Raw genomic sequence first — 16,853 nt, 5'->3', positions numbered from 1 at the left:
TGAAGTCTGGGGAGCCACATGAAAGGCAGGTGCCTGTCCGGGCATGCGGGCTATCGGAGAAAGGATGGGAGGCACAGCGCCATAATTACACATCATCTTGTGACCAGTGCGGACGCTGCCAGGAGCTGGCACGCTGCAGCACCGAGGTGATTGCTCTCTCAAGTTGTAGAGCGCCCAGGGCAGCAAAGGGAAAACGAGTGAATTGGCAAGGGTCGCGTCAGTCCCCAAGCACTGGTGCGGTGCAGAATTATGTCAGCATAAAGGTTGATGCACTGTGACAAAAGCAGAGAGATGCTCCTTTGTTTATAAACACACCAGAGACAGCCAGGTTACTGTGGAAAGTCGTTTTATTTCAGAATTTCACGCACTCTGTCACAGACCATGCACTTAGACTTTCCCCTTTGCAAATCCACAGCCTCCAGGCCTGGGAGAGATGGGGCATCATCTCTTCACTTCTCCCTGCGAGTACCCACATGCTAAGAGCGAATGCCCCGACGGCAGCTCGCCAGGAGGCAGAAAGCAGCCTCTTGTTTCCATAATTGCTTTTAAAAACAAGAAAAGAAATCCATCTGGCTTGGAAGGATTAGCGGTGGAGCTCAGCAGCGGTGAAACCCCACCACTGAGCAAGTTGGTCCTCGCCCCGTGGTTACAGGGAACAAGACGACAATCTCGTGGGAAGCTCTGGTGAGCTAAGCTATAGCAGAACACACCGAGGCATTCCTGGAGCCCAGGCAGCAACCAACCAAACACACATTCTGGGCCTCTTACAATCAATTTGTCTCTGAGCTGCTCTGCCAGGAAGGCGGCCGGGAGCTGCCCTTTTCACATTCAGCTTTCGGTCCTCCTGCTCTGTGCTACAGCTTTGACTAGGAAGGAGCCTACCTACAGGTAAGACGGCCCTCCGGGCTGTACATCAGCACATGTACTGCATTTAATACTGAAAGGTGCCAGTTTGAAAGACTCTGCAACAGTCTGTTTGACCCACAGGCTGGGTACAGCATTAGTGTAAACTTCCTGCATATTTACCCTACTTCTTCCCTGCCTCTGTTGCCCCTTATGCCTGACCCTGCTCTTGAAATACTCCTAGTTGCAGTGTCCCTGTGACCCATTACATCTTTGGCCTTTGCCGAGACTGCCACTGCCAGGGCAATCACCCGCTGTGGTGGCTGCCTGTAGGAAGTGAGCATTTGCCTCCCGAGAACGGGCTTGTGGCTAGCTCAAAGGAGGGTGAAATTGAAGGGAAGAAATAATTAAGTGATTCAAGTGAAGTGGAGCAAAGTCTACAGAAAAGGCAAAAAGGCAGCTTCAGTTTCCATTTGATACACAAATTGAGCTCAATAGCAGCAAGAAATGGCCATAAAATATTAATTCATTAGGTTGCCAGGAAGAAGTAAAAACATTCATGTAAATAATTCTACATAGATATGTATGTGGCAACTGTTCTCAAGCCAGCTCAGACAGTGGCTTCCTCCTGTTTACGTCTCACCTTTTTTATATCTATAGTTTTGATCGTTCCAAACCACATTGCTGCTCAATTCTGCGTGAAGACCATGGTACTGGAGTCAGCACCGAGTGAGGGGTGAGATTACACTGAAGAAGTGAACTTACGGGGAACTCCTGACAACCCAGATATTTTAATATTTTTGTTGACCTTCAAGTAATTAAAAGAAAGGGGAATTTCCCCCAGTGGCCTATAGGCTCCGAGTCTCACCTGTCAGCTTTTAGGGTAGGGAGGCTGACATCAGAAAGGCAGTGGAGGGCAGGGAAAGGAAGAGGGGAAAAAATCTGGAAACCAGAGTGAAGAGCAATCAACAGCTGACCAACACTGACTGCTGCAAAACTTACAAAACACAAAATCATACAAACAGAATTTCTGTTAACTTTTTATACACTACAGACTTTATATACACACACAAACTTCAATGTACGCACCTGGCAGTCTAGAAAATACCAGTACCCTAAGGATTAAATAATTTAAAATGCAATGTTGCGTTATCACTGTATACGGAATACTATCTGACATGTTGGCTAAAATGGACGGATTGTCTGAGAAAGATGCTCCCTCCCTTATCTCACCAGCACTTGCCTCTAAAAAGAAGACTGAAGACTTCCCTCTGTGGTTCCACTCCTGAAACTCACTTTGAAACTTCTGTCAAAGGTTGTGGGGGGGGTGGGGGGGAAGTCCTGAGAGGAAGGGAGGAGAAAACGATTCCTGCTTCCTCCAAACTCTGCTGCTGCCTCTCCATTGGCTAGACAGGCCGGACAGCAAGTGGGGAAAAGGTGCTAAAGCTAAGAAAAGGCAAGTAAGTTTCTGTAACCATAGCTGCACCGGTCTTTTGAGAGACACAGCCCCAGATCCACCCTCCCGTCCCCTTTTTGAAGACAGGAGGCCAGAAGGCTTAATGCAGAGTATACAGAGTCTACGTGGCTAGTTTAGGAGATACACACAGTGCAACAGCTGCCCCCCAAAACCCATACCGCAGTCCAGCAGCAGATGGGAGGGCAGCCAAGGGAGAACGGTCTGACAGCAGTCGCAAAAAAGACTGGGCAGAACTGCATTACCAACAGGTCCAAACTGACAGAATGGGAAGGTGTGCCCTCACCAGCTTTCTGAGAGTAATTGTAAACTGGGAGCACTGGAAAGTCAGCGCATGGGAATGAGGAAGGGCATGGACAGCCTCAGTTCTGAGGTGGGTGGGGAGGGGACTAAAACACACAGAGAGCAGATGGCAAAGCCAACATATCTCTAAATGCCAACTCTGCATATGTACCCTAATATCAGCGTGTGGGACAGAACTTTGCTGATGACACCAGTTCAGTTCTATCACCTTCACGGAGTTAGAGCTGGTGAGAATCTGGCTTACGTGTGCTTATTACAAAGACCTTTGAGGCATGCAGTCTTGCTTCCACCTCCTATAAACCAGAACAGCCATAAGCTCTTGGGGTAAAGATGAAAAAAAGAAAAAGTAATCCCTGTTCCCATGTGTGTCTCCCACCCTTCCCCCATAATCAGCCTCTCTTTCTCTAGGCCAGAGACATCTAAGGAGACGCCCTGCTCTCCATTCCCGGGGCCATTCCCACCAGCAACACCCAGCAGATCTGGCTAGGCAGGAATGGCAAGCCCTGGTCCTTTGGCCTCATCACATAGACAGATCACAAAGGTTTTTTCCTCCCCTACGACAGCTTCAGTGAGAATTGCCCATACTGGAGGCTGTGTTGCAGTAGACCGGACAAGCCTCAGCCCTTACTGCTGAATCCAGCTTGCGAAGGATGAGAAGGCTCCGTAGAAGCAGGAGCCATGGGCATTCTCCAAGCTCTACAGCCCTAAATAGTGCTAGTGTAATCATTATCTACTTGGAAATACAAAAAATAACCCTATCCAAAACATCTTGCTCAGTCTGCCCTGCACAACTGGGTCAAAGGGACCAAAAAAAAAAAAGTGAGACTGTAGTACAGCAGAGGAAAAGAAACATGCGGCAAAGACAGACTGGAGGAAAGGAAAGGACCTCAATGCAAGTCTGCTAAAATTGTCACTGGATTTACCAGCCCAGTTCCACCTTCTTCAGACCAAAATGGACTCGCTGCAGTAAGTGTACTACGGGAGAAAGAAGTGCATAGTTTGATTATTTTTTTTTTGGTAGACACTTAAACATCAGCAGAATTTATGCACAGATCTTAGAGCTGCAGTTTTAGCCTCTTTTCCCTCGCCAATAGGTACCTGTTGGGGCAGAGATGGTGGAAATGGACCAGTAGCACCAAGAAATTCAGTGGGAGCGCCAACTCCACAGCAGGAAATAATAACGAACCAAAAGGAGACAGAGAGAGAGAGAGAAGTGGAGGAGACACATTTCGCAGTCATCAAAGTCCACCTTGGCTAAACCCTGTCAGCACTTCCCTAGGTAAGGCCCCATTACGTCTGCAGCAAGACCTCTGGCTCTGACAGAGAGCTGTAGAGGGTATAACCCAACTCATCCACTTCTTCGGGGGTGAGCTCTGAAAACAAGTTCACCTTGGGGTTCAGAGCACTAGGGAGGACACCTGCCTCCAAGTAGCGGATCAACCCTTTCAGCGCCTGCAAGAAGCGATCAGCCAGCATGTCCTGGGACCAGTCGGACTCTTCTTGGGATAGGTGCAGGATGACATTGGTGAGCTGGCTGGCAGTGAGGTGACCCAGGGCCGGGTTTGACTTGCATACCGCTTTGAAGATCTTCAGGCACAAGCAACGGCAGCCGGAATCACACTGGTCCAGGGCCCGGAGGCGAGCTGTTTCTGCTGGCCGCAGGCTCAGTCGCCACAAATTGTCATTCTGGGCCAATCGATGGGGTTTGGCGACAAGGATGATATCACCCAGTGTCAGGGATGGTAGGAAGTCAATAAAAAGACGCCGTTCTGGATCATACTGGACTTCCAGTGTCAAATCTGCTGGGGGAGCTGCTGGACGGATCACATAATCCAAGAGAGACCCAATTGCTGGCCAGTTGATGGAGCCAGCTACAACTTTCTCAAAGGCGTCTGCTACAGCTTTGGGGGAAAGGTAACCTCCCACCACACAGCGGTCCCAGTAGCTGCTCCCACGGGGAAAGTACTCTGGGTTTTCCCGACGCACCAAGTAGAAGCCAGGAATGTTCATGATAGTGTCCTCCCCAGGGATGCATGACCACAGGTTCTGCTCCAGCATCAGAGGCACAATGAGCTGGATGTGGTCAGCTGTCACTACCTTTCACAAGAGAGAAAAGTCGGTAAGAACAAGCTTTCTCTCTCCACTCTCAGTTTTATTCACCACCTTTAGACAGCCTTCTGTTCAAAGGAACCTGGAATAAGAATTCAGCTGTCTCACTCTCCTCTCTGCGTGGGATTCACAGGCTCCCTTTGTCAAAAGGCATTCTGAAGGACTATTTCCCATAGTCAGTGGGATAACTCCAAGGTATAACCCAAGCTAGTGCTTATACGGTATGTACTATTTAGAGATCTTTAAATACTTCAGGACCTGACATGGACTGCACATAGATGAATCATTCTGCCTCCTACTGCTCTAAGTCCACTCCTTGGAAAAGAGATGCAGCTGGCCCAGGGTACAGCAACACCACATGGTAATTTAAAACAGGAGGCAGAGTATTATGTTTCTAGACAAGCTTAAGCTGCCACGGTTTAATTACCCCATGCTACAACTAGGTACTGCCCTCACCTGGTCTGCCACATTGTTTGGAAAAAGGTCATTAAAGATCCCTTTTCACCAATGTGATAAAGACCCCAGATCTAAGTTTCACTGGAAACTCGACACTCCATTCCAGAGCTCTGACTCAAAAAAAAAAAAAAAAAAGAGCGTGCCTCTGAATCACTCACTATAGCCATGGGCATCTTGCCATCAAGGAGACATGCAGCAGGGACTGCTGTCCAATCCAGGTCTGTCATGCATTAAAAAAACAAACAAAAAAAAACAAAAAAAAAAAAGAGAGAAAAAGAGCAGGGAAGACCTACATGAATACATAGGAGTTCTAAGGGAATATCATGTATTTGGAAGGAGACAGAAGGGACAGAGAGAAAACCCAGGTCGACTGGAGAAACAGCAAGAAAAACACAGCTACAGGGAGAGACGGAGGGGAAGGAAAGAAGGGCTGAGATAATCCAGAGAAATAAAATGGCAAAAAGAAATGCTTTGCAGACAACGCCAGAGCAGCCTGGTCATGCCTGTTCAAAGAGTACTGCAGAAATCAACGCCTGGCTTCACAGTGGGAAAGGCGACACCAGGAACCTTATTACAGAGGAATGCTGTGCTGAGCCAGCACTGCCAACAGGGAAGCCTGAAATGCCCCTGCCTAGTCAGCCTTCTGAATTATGACCCATCACGCGGCCCCAGGAATTACCTGCAGATCATCATACAGGCTGCCGCTGAGGTACATGTCACGCAGGGGCATGTCCGGCAGCTTGGCACGTAGGAAGCTGCGTAGCTCAGCACAGATATCCACGGCTGCTTGCTTGGCCCGGGCCTGCTCATCCGCTGGGATAGCTACCTTCCTCCGATAATAAGCAAAGAGCTTTTCTTGCAGAGACAGACGAAGGCGGGATTTTTTCAGCTCCACTTGACTCCTCTTGGCAGATGGCTTGGGCTTTGTGGGTCGGAAAAAGTCTGCAAGACAGAAGGAAAACTGTTGATCTTCTGCAGTGTTTCACTGTGAACTGATCGGCGGAAGAAAATCTGCATCACTGAAGTGCAGCCTCCTAGGTCTCAAAAAGCTTTCAGCAGACATTTTGCACGCTTCACACAGGTACCAGTCAAAAGGGAGGTGCTGAGAAACTTCAAAAGATAATACTACTAGAATCAAAACGGATGAAAACAAGTTACTAGATTTGGAATTTAGCCAGAACAAGACTAACATCGTGTACAAGGAAGTAATTTTAATGGTTATGTGGGCAGTACCTCAGTTCAATTTCATCAAAAATTCAGCACCGTTACCGGTTCAGAAGCTTTCAACATGATGCCAGACCAGCAGATAAAACGCTCTTGAACAACCATCATGACCTCATTAAGTTTTTAACATTATGATGGATTTTTACAAATTATCAGCAAAACCCAGCCCTGACTAGGGTGTGAGATCAGAGAAGATCATGCCACCTGGAAACGAAATAGTTGTTAGGAGTCTGATCAACACTTACCAGGATGGCGAGCTGACGGATCTTGGGGCTAGCAGAACTCAGGCAATCATAGCCCCAGTAAAAACCTCCCTCAGACTTTCATCAATCAAAGAACAGAGAGCACACCCTTAGGCACAGTACAGCAAAACAACGCTTTACGCTGTCTGTGTTATTAAGCAATGTCTAACCTTCACAGATTCTCTAAACCCCGTTCTTTCAAACTGGTTTCCTAAAGAAATAAGTCACTGCTTCCCATCTATCTTCCAGGCTTCTCTTAACAGGCACCAAGAGTTTCAGGAGTTACCAATGAGAATTAAGGAAGAATTACAGAGATCTTTGGAAGGCCTGTGGTACTTAAGGCAATCAGCTGTTGCACATTTGTTTGGCAACGCGCACTTGGACATGAAGCATGTGCAAAACGGCTGACCAAGCTGCACACAGACGCATCTCGCCCAACCTCAGCAGCTGCTGCCTCTTGTCCCACAGGGGTCTTTTGGACAGATTTGAGGTTTTGTGTGAAAAGGAAATAGCCTTTAAAACCATAGGGAACTAGACTTCATTGCCTATTCATGAAAAAACTTACTTTCCCATTTTAAGTTTTAATTTATTTTAAGTCAAGAATGCAAAATGCTACCATCAATGGTTTTACTCCTCAAGCCTCATCTTTGGGGACTCCAATCAAATGATCTAGACCCCATTTAACACAGTTGTCTCTAGTTATTTAACATTTCCTCAGTAGAAAATCCATTGCCATCCTGAAGCTGAGTATTTTTGCAGAGAATCTGGAAATCAAGTTAAAAGCTTGATCCTGATTTTTATTTTAAATCTTCAAGTGTAAATCTCCTGAAGTGACCAGGGACCAAACGTAAAACCAGTGAGAAAAAACAACCAAACACACACAAAAAACACCAACAGACTCTAAATTACTCATTACCTCACTCAGAAAGATGACTGCACATCGCTTTTTATAGTCTGATGAAGACTAACTCAGTGATAAGCAGCGCTAAACAGGCAAACAGCATTACAGAAACTATTAGGAAAATGGCAGAAATACTACACGAAATACTGTTATAAATTGCTATTACCCTCTTAAAAAGGCACAAACAAACTAGAACGGTCCAACGAAGGCAACAAAAAGCTTGAAAGAAATGGAATGGTTATCGGGAAAGACTGCACAGGTAAGTATTCAGCTTGAAAGAGAAAAGACTGAGGGAGAATAAAGCTTAAGACCATGAAGTCATGAGAGGAATGAAGAACGCAAACGGATTACTATTATTCACTAGTTCCCAATCTGACCTCTAATCCTTGAAGTTACCAGTAGACCTTCTTAAAAGAAAAACATCAAAATCCTGGGCTAGACAGACTATTTTCTTTTTTCTGCGTTCCTTTGAATGAATACAGGGTTTATGGGCCTGGATGATTCTGTAATACAGGAGTATCACCCTGCTCCTTACCTGTTTCTGTGGCCGAAGGATCAGTGGGAAGGGTCTGCAGGGAACGGCTGAGGCTAGTCTTCATGTCTTGGGTCAATAAGCGTGAGGAGGAGCCCAGCCAGTTCGGCTCTTCCCAGCTTCTCTTTCCTGACTGGCTCAAGCGAGTGGGGCTGCTGGGAGCGCTTATAGCCCGGTCGTACATCTAAAGCGACATCACCAGGCACAGTTTGAGTTGTTAAGGGCCCAACATTTGCATTCTACCCAGCCTAGTGCCAGCATCCCCTTTCTTTTTGTTTCCCACTCTTCCTTTCCAGTGTCCCTGTGCTCAGGTCCCACCCCGCTGTCCCACATGCTCACTCACCCGTTTGACGGCCAGCGTGGCGATGCCCAGCATAGCGGCTCCACCCACGCCCAGCACGAGCCGGGCGTTGGACAGCACAAAGTCGATGGCTGTGCCGATGCCATTGTCATCTTTTTTCCCTTTGCGCTGCCCAGCGCCTGCCATCTCACCTGGAAGAAGCGGGAGCATTAAACAAACAGGTCAAAACACGCAACCGTAACAGTTCTCTCCCTTCTCCTCCACCCCACAACTCACAGCTCTTGGGGTCTAGCACGGAGCCATAGAAAGGGACCACCTAACCCTGCAGCCTCTTTAATTATCTTCCCTCAAGGAGCTGCTTATTCCCAGACACGCCAGAACAGCACTGACCAAGCTCTGCAATCACAGCATTTCTATGCTTCCAGCTGCGTTTATGACCTGAAGAAAAACAGCCCAAATTTGATGTGGGGCTTCTAATCATTGAAGCAGGTTTAATTGTGCAATCACCTAACGCTTTTTAAAAAAGAAAGTAAGATTTACTTCAGCAATATTTTGCAACAAAATCCTGTATATCGTGTAAAACTCTGTGACCATTCAGGTCTCTTCTGTTTAATTTGTGCTTCTCAACCAAACCATGGCTTTTTTATACCAATTTATTTTCTTATTGGCTATTTAATGTGTATAATTTTGCTCACAGACAAGGCGATGCAAGGATGGTCAACTGCTTGTCTGTAACAAATCAGAATCTTCCCAAGAGTTTACAGGGAGTCTCAGAGCATCCACTTGCAGACTTAATTTTTGGACAATGGCTGGTCTCAGATACTTCAAAGACGCACAATAATCAACAGCAGAGACCACAACGCACCACAAAGGAAACAACTCCCTTGCTTTCACCAGGCATTTACTCCTGCCCTCAAGGCTGGTGGGTCTGACTCTCATACAAGTCACCTATAACATAAACGTTAGTGTTTTCTTACACATATACTCTGGTTTCCTCCAATTCCCATATAACCTGATCTTAATACTTAAAGAGTCTCCCTGGCCAACTACATGTGTAAAACATACTTTGACACCACCGTACCTCTAGGTGGACCTCCAGCAAACCTACCTGAAAACAAAAGGAAACTCTTCCAACCTGACTTCAGATCTGTTTTCTATGTCACTTTCAACGGTTCAGAGCCTGCCTGACTTGTGTGGTTTAAAACTGCCCTTAGGTTTTTTTAAAGCCAAGCTACAAACTCAGGAGGAATGTTCCCACCTTGATGAACCAGGAATCCAGTCACTCTTCATCCCGTGGCAGGAAAAAAAGATGTATTTTCACACAGCTAACTGTAATAGTAGCATGAAGAACATGATTAAATCATTGTAAATGACGTACCTGTGACCTAATGCATTTGTAAAGAGAACAGGAGAGCCCTCCTGGTGTGCCTGTGGAAGCACCTTCTGGCTTTCTTCAAGACAGTGGTGGGCGGGGAGTGTTCATCATCTCTTTTAATTGGCAAGTGGATTTTGGAAAGAGGGAAATACGCGGGGCCAAAAGGAGCTACAGGGGAACCTCTAAACTAAGCCCCCAAGTTTGTTCTGCAGGAAAGCTTGCCCCTTCTCCAACTGTCTTTCCTTGTCCTCCAGCCGCTGCAACCCCAGGTTCTTGCGGAACTCGCGGCGGATGAAAGCGAGGTAGAAATCCTGGTCAGTGTAGCGCAGCCCACGGCCCTGGCGCAGCAGAGCCCGGTAGAGGGTCAGGACAGCCTCCCGGGACCACGCTGCCATGGGGGACAGGTGCGTGGATGGGCAACCTACAGAGAGATGACAAAGCGTGGGACCCGAGTCAGCTTTTCCTCCCCCGTGGGACGCACCGGCCGCCGCCCCTACCTCCATGCCTGCCCCCACCTCCATGCCCGGCCCCACCGGCCCCACAAACCGCCGGGAGGGGACGGGACGGCCTCTCTAACGGCGCACCGCGGACAACGGACTCTCCAAGGGCGCACGGCCGCACGCCCTGTTGCGGAGGAACCAGCGGGCCCCGCGGCCTGGCCTCTCCCATGAGGGGCCGCCCCAGGGTCGCTCGCAGCGCCCGCTCCCCGCCGGCGTCCCGGCTGGAGTCGAGCCCGCGGAGGCCCCGCGGGGACCGACCGCATCGCACTCACCGTGGAGGCGGAAGGGGAGGCGGTCCGGCTCCCTTACGACAACCGCTTCCCTTCAGCGGACCCCGCCGCCAGCTCCCTCACGGCACCGCTCCCGGGGTCACCCGGCAACATGGCCGATCCGCTTCCGGGTCGTGACCCCGGCCCCCCGCCAATCATAGAGCTGGCTCGGCCGGGGCCAAACCGTCCCTTCGGCGGAGGACTTCCGGCCGGCGCCGGGGCGGGGCGGCGGCGTAGCGCTGGCTCCCCCTGCCGGCGGGGCGGGGCGGGGCGGGAGGGGGACGCTCCGCTCCGCGCCGGGAGGCTGCCCCCTGCCGGCGGGGAGGGGAACTGCCGCCCCCAGTTGCTCCCAGTTGGGGCTGGGGCGGGGAGGGCTGGTCTGAGGCGGCCGTGCCCCTCAAGGGGTGACGGCCGCGGCTTCCTCGTCGGGGAGGGCTGCGGGGAAGAGGCTGTGGCAGGGTGGGGGCCGGGGACACCGTGGAGGGCTGCGGGGCAGGGCTGAGGGGAGCAGGGGGTGAGTGGGACCCCCACGCTGAGGCCTGGAGGGACCCGGGCTGTGCCTGGATGGCCCAGGGTGGAGCAGATGCTTCCCACCTCGGCCTGAGCCGTCACCGTGGCGGAGACAGGAGTCTCCCCTTCCTCCTTAGGCCTGCAGCTGCCTTTGAGGCCGGGGTGGGCCCCAGCGCTGAACCCACCCTGGGCTTGTTCCACCATGGAAGGTCTCATTAGCAGCCTGGGCTTCATCTGATGTGGTAAAACGGGCTGGGCCATTGGCCTCGGCAGCTCCATGTGCCTGCAAATGTGCTGCCTACAGCCTAGAGCAGCTGGAGCGTTAATGGGTATTTCCTTTTGTCATTCTGGCTTTGAGGGGCCTAAATGCCATCGGACGGCGGCTTCGTGTGAGAACGGGGAGAGCTGAGCGTGCTGCAGCAAGTCAGCAGCCACGGCGCGGGCTGTCACCGTCACCTGGGGCTGTGCCTGCTGGCTGCCTAGGGTAACGGGGGGTAAATGGAGGTTTCTCCGGTGCTTCAGGGTAGGCAGAGAGCGGTGGGTTAATGCTTTGTGTCCAAAGGTACCTCTGACTACCCTGATGCTTTTTACAGAATAATTTGTCAAGTTCAGGTTCCTGATCTTTATCTCCAAGGAACTCCAGGGCCTAGTCTGGAAGTTTCAAGGGCTCTGGGAGAAGCACAGTAGCTGGCAGCCTCTCTGGGCTCTGCCTGAGGAGATGGAAGAAGCCTCCCAAAGCCAGGACCTTCTACCCCTCTGCCCGGGTGCAAATTCCCCTTTTCCATTCTCGTCTTCTTTGCTATATGCCTACTGTGGATTCCTCTTTAGCCATCTCCTCCTCCCCAAGTCCTAACAAAATATAAAACATAACCCACGTGTGCCGTGCCTCCCACGGGGAAAAGGGTGAGAGAAAGAGCAAACTGTGTGTGACAGAGGAGAGCCACATCACTTCACACACTTCTCAGCGACACCAGATATGACAGCGATAGAATTGAGCAGGAAGAAAACCAGAAGCTCCAGACTGGCTTGCTCCATGCCAATCTCCTCTTGTTCATTTCCTTTCTGAGATAAACAACCCCAATCGTTTCGATCTCTCTTTGTGAGCGAGTTTGCCATGCCCTTAATCAGCCCTTTCTGAGAAAGGCTTACTTGAACTGCAGACAGTATTCCCAGAGAGGCCATGCTTCTGATTTACATAATAGCATTATCATATTTTCCATATTATTCTCCCCGTCTTCCTTCTGCATGCTAATATTTTGTGTGTGTTTTTTTTTTAACCTGCAGCTACTCACAGAGCCAGGGTTTGTGTGACATCCAGATCCTTTCCTGAGTTCCTAGAGACTGTCTGGAGCTTTGTAATTCTTATGTGCAAGTTGTTTTCTCTTTTCTGACCTTGCAGGTGCCCAGTTAAGCCTTGGCAAAGGCGTCTTGTCGCCCACTTGCCACATTTGCATTTTACTTACGGTCCTTTCTGATCTCCTCAAGAGCCAATAGCTTCGAGTCATCTCTTAAAAATGCTTGGTATATTGCTCATCTTTGTTTCCAGATCATCAGTTCATATACTGAGCTATCCGGGACCTGGGAGGCAGCATTCATATTTCCTACCCTTAACCTTCTGCCAGAATGAAAATTGATCTTTAAACCTTCCTCCCAGCTTCCTGCCTGCTCCTCAGGTTGCTGATCCACAGAAATACTTTGCTCCTCACAACAAGGGCTCTGTCGCTTCTGGGCAGGTGCGCTAATGAGCCTGGGTCCCCGAAACTCTCAAGTCTGGATCGAAATTTGCGCAGCTGAATGCAGCAGACCCGTGGTGCGCTTCAAACAACATCTGCCGGATCAGGCTACACAACGGTGCGCTTTCCTTGTGCCCTCCTGCCGTGGCAGACAAGGACTTGCAGGCTTCCATAAGGGCCCCCTCCCCAGCCTGGCCCCCTTGGATTTTGCCTGTTTTAGTGTTTCTTTCTGTTTTTTTTTTTTTCCCCCCAGGCTTGACGCCAGCTCCCGGGCCCCTCGCCAGCAGCCGCATGTGCGTGTTGTGAACTCCTCCGGCCACGCCACACAGCGTGCCTCCAAACTGCCTCGGCCCCTCCGGGGAGGCCGCTTACTGGCTCACCGTGGCCGCTGCTTGCCATGGGCTCCCCGCACCACACAGCCACACGCGTTCAACCCGTCCCTTTCTGTCTTGCAAAGAGAAGGGTGAGCGCAACGGCAGAGTGACTCATGACCTGTCGCTATCCCAGCTGCCCTGCGAGGGACAGACCTCTGGTTACGCGCCGGGGGTTGTAAACTTGAACTCTGCCTTGAGACAGTGAAGCAACATCCCCCCGCCTCCTTCCCAGTGTTTCCCAACCCGTCTGATACTCTGCTGACCTGCCACATGCAGCTACCCCGGCAGGAGCCGCCCAAAGGCTTGTGCTGCCCCGATGGGATGCTGCCCCAGCACCCTGTTGCCTGCAAAGCCCTGTTGCCTCGTGTCTTCTTTCCCCATGGACCTGCTGGGAATGGGATGCTTCTCCATGCCTCCAGCCTTGCGTCCCTGCAAGAAAGGGAATTTACTTGCTGCAATGGGGCAAAGTACAGGTGGAGAGGAGGGAGCACACCTCAGCTGTGGGCTTGGAGAACAATAACGACCTTTGTTTCCCCAAATGACTAAGTGAGCTTGTGAAATATCAAAGGCAGGATGGGCATTGGGGCACAATAACCCATGCTGTTACCCGGGGTAAGGCACAGACGTCCCCCACGTCCCCCACCTCCCTGGGAGTCTCCAGAGCCGCCACTCCTTTGCTGATCTTCTCATGCTTGCAGCCAGTCCTCCCACTGAAGTGGCCAGTGCCACAGGCTCTGATGGCCACCAAAAGCAGTGAACTGCTGCCTCTGAGCCTGGCTTGCAGCCTCTGCTCCTGGGAGTCAAGGGCTTCCCATCACCCGTTTTGCAAGGGCAGGACCATTCCCAGACAGGGACACATCCCAGTGCTGCCTGCCACCACTTGCCAAACCCTCCTTGGGCAGCAGGGAGGTGAACGTGACCCACAGAGCTGCAAATGGCAGCTTGGAGGGGCTCTGCAAGGTCAGGAGGAAAAACTGCGCTTGGAAACAGAAGGCTGAGCTCTTACAGGAGCCAGAAAACAATCCCAAAACGTGGGAGGGAAGATGGGTAGTGACCCATCAATGCCATCTGAGCTTGGGCTTAACATCCTTAATGTCTTCTAGTAAAATGGACCTTGCAAGAGGTCTGTTGGCAGTCTAACTCCACGCAACAGCTCTTTCTTTCATTGCAGCCCTATTTCTTTACTTTTCTCGAGCAACCGCAAGGAATCATGGCATCTGGGCTCCTGCTTTCTGGGTGCAATGAACCAGGTGGGGCAGAGGGCCAAGGGTGGCTTCTTTCCCTGGACCCTCAGCAGCTTTGATGTTGAGCCCATGTGGGAGGGAAAATGGGTGCTGAGGGAGGAGAGACCGCTGGTATGCAGCCGCCTTTGGCAGGGCATTCCCAATTTACATCCGAGACTGAGATTTTAGTAACAGAGAGTAACTAGCCACTCCGGGGAGCCACGCTCAGGGTATGTTTTTGCCAGGGGGGTAAAAAGTTCCCAGCCCAGCTGCTGTTGAAGTGGGGCTTTTCAGCTCCCCAACCTCCAGCCCTGCAGCCCAGGGGGCTGCAAGCACTGGCAGTGGCAAGCGGCCTCCTGCGCGACGCAGAGCTGCCGCCTCTGCGAGGGTCTGCACCGACGGTCACCGAGGAAGCTCATTTTTACCACCTAACAAACCGAAAATGCTGCCCTAGTATTTTTGCAATTGGTACGTGCGCACCTTCATTCTCAGCACGACTCACGTTTCTTCAATCAAATTTCCCTGTGGCTGGGTTGGTTGGGGATTTTTTTTATTCCCTGGCTATTAAGAATACACACACACACACATATTTTTCACTTTGCCCCAGCTGCGTGCTGCAGAAGGTTTCCAGAGCCATTCAGAGACCCTGCTTTGGTGAGCGCTGTTATCCTTGCAATTTTGCATCGCCCTGACAGCCTCCTGGTCTTCCTGCGGTGGAGCTGCCGGCGGAGAGCTGAGAGCTTGCAGCTGGTGGCACCAGGCCCCCGGGGCAGGGCTGTGCACGCTGACCCCAGGCTTTTTGTACCTCTCTGCCTGCTGCATGTTGCGGTGAGGCCCTCCCAGCACGAACACGGGATTTTGGGTTGTGTAAGGGGCGCCTGGGCTCCCAGCATTGCTTGGGGTTTGGTCCCATGTACATATATACAACCTGGGGAGGGCAGAGCTGCTATATCCTGCTGCTTCTCTTTTTTTTTTTTTTTTTCTCGGTGAAGGCACCCATTGTACATCTTGTCCCATTAAGTCATGGGTCCTTAGATTTATTTATGTCCTGTTCAGGGAAATCTGTCTGCTTTTGGTTTTGCAGTAGTTTGACGTTCACTTCTGGGTAACAGTTTGAGTCAAATGCTTTAAAAACACTGGGAACCAAACTGAAGTGGGTAGATGTTTTCTACATTCTTTTATTTTTGCATGTGTGCCTGGTTCTTAGTAAGTGTCTGAGAGGAAAGAAAAAAAAAAAAAAAGATATGACTGATGATTTGTTGCTCTCTCTTTGGAAAAGGTCCAGACTGTAGAACAGGGCTAAAATGCCAGGAAGGAGTTTGCTGCATAGAGGCAGGCTTATAATATTTGATTTTATGTGTTCTCTGGGTAACATTTTTTCTTTAATTTGAGATCCTGGAGAAGTCATTTTAGATCTTTATTCAGCACAGCTTAGGCGCTCTTCTTCTCAGTTTTCCTTATTTTTAGAAAGGTGAAGTGTGGCTCCCAAATTAAATCGTTACTGGGATGGACTTCAGCCAAGAGGATCCACGGTTCAAGCTGTAAGGCACAGGAAATATAAGAGTAAAACAATGGAGTTTTATTTTGTATTTCATTTGGCAGGGTGAGGAGAGATATGGCCTTGAAAGATTTGTGTTCTTACATAGCTATAATGTATTTCAAAAGACAGTAAGGACTATTTTATCTTCTCACTTTACTTAAAAAAAAAGGCACACCCAGAGATGCTGGAAATGTCGGGATTGCCAAATTTTCCTTCGTTCCAAGTAATGGTTTGTGTTTGGGATTCTCGGAGATGTTTACAGTAACGTCCCAAACCTCAGCTGAAGTGGGCTTATCCTTTACCCTTTCGCTGACCTGCCAGTCCCCGCCGCAGCTACGAAGGCAAAGCTTGCGGCATCCTGGCCCCGAGCCAGGCTCCTCTCCCGAGCATCCATGGGTTATACCCCCTTATGTCAGCCCCTCACTTCAGTGACCCGGAGCTCTTTCTCTGGGTGGGACAGCTTCGCGCGGCTCTCCTGAGGCCGTTTTGCAGCGACAGAGCAAAGCCCCGGTGAAGGTTTGACACGGCTGGGGTACGAGCGTTGCCTGTGAGCCACAGAAACACGTGCCGCTGCCAGGAGCAAGAATATGCCTCCCTTCTGCCACGGCTGCGGCCAGATCCTCTCCGCCGCAGTGCTCTGGAAAGCAGGGCAGGCAGCGCCTGCAGCTGGGGGCACGTGAGCATGAAGCCATTTGCTGGTGATGCTCTCCAGGGCCGGGGGTGACCATCTCCCTGGCTGCTCCATGGGCTGCCTGCCGGCCAGCTGGGACCTCGCTGCTTCCGCAGCTGGGCCGCTAAAGCAGTGAGATTTAAAAAAGAAAACCAAACAAAAAAACCATAACATAAAATTGGAGTCGTAATTAAAAATTAAGCGTCCCAGCTAAACAGCATATTAAGCTGTGCCCTTACACAGGGAACAAACGTATCCGAGCAACAAAAACAAA

At 50.4% G+C, this 16,853-nt stretch overlaps 2 protein-coding genes across 3 annotated transcripts; both read right to left on the bottom strand.

Moving 5' to 3' along the window:
• Positions 1-329: 329 nt before the first annotated feature.
• On the bottom strand, positions 330-9,901 carry MIEF1 (mitochondrial elongation factor 1). Of its 2 annotated transcripts, none has more exons than XM_054189009.1 (5): positions 9,764-9,901; positions 8,428-8,576; positions 8,088-8,268; positions 5,865-6,127; positions 330-4,717 (listed from the first exon to the last, which is right to left on the bottom strand). In XM_054189009.1, the coding sequence occupies exons 2-5, from the start codon at positions 8,569-8,571 to the stop codon at positions 3,911-3,913; spliced, it is 1,395 nt and encodes a 464-aa protein (XP_054044984.1). In that variant the 5' UTR covers positions 8,572-8,576; positions 9,764-9,901; the 3' UTR covers positions 330-3,910. The 2 variants fall into 2 exon arrangements, with proteins under 2 accessions (XP_054044984.1, XP_054044985.1); XM_054189010.1 differs by having other exon boundaries at positions 9,644-9,777.
• A 41-nt stretch (positions 9,902-9,942) lies between these two features.
• LOC128904531 (MIEF1 upstream open reading frame protein-like) lies at positions 9,943-10,689 on the bottom strand. Its single transcript, XM_054189013.1, has 2 exons — positions 10,533-10,689; positions 9,943-10,181 (listed from the first exon to the last, which is right to left on the bottom strand). The coding sequence occupies exon 2, from the start codon at positions 10,153-10,155 to the stop codon at positions 9,943-9,945; it is 213 nt and encodes a 70-aa protein (XP_054044988.1). The 5' UTR covers positions 10,156-10,181; positions 10,533-10,689.
• Between the last annotated feature and the right edge of the window lie 6,164 nt (positions 10,690-16,853).

The sequence above is a fragment of the Rissa tridactyla genome, chromosome 1 (assembly GCF_028500815.1).
Source record: "Rissa tridactyla isolate bRisTri1 chromosome 1, bRisTri1.patW.cur.20221130, whole genome shotgun sequence".
NCBI classification, from domain to species: Eukaryota; Metazoa; Chordata; class Aves; order Charadriiformes; family Laridae; genus Rissa; species Rissa tridactyla.
This window is presented reverse-complemented; position numbering and strand designations above follow the sequence as displayed.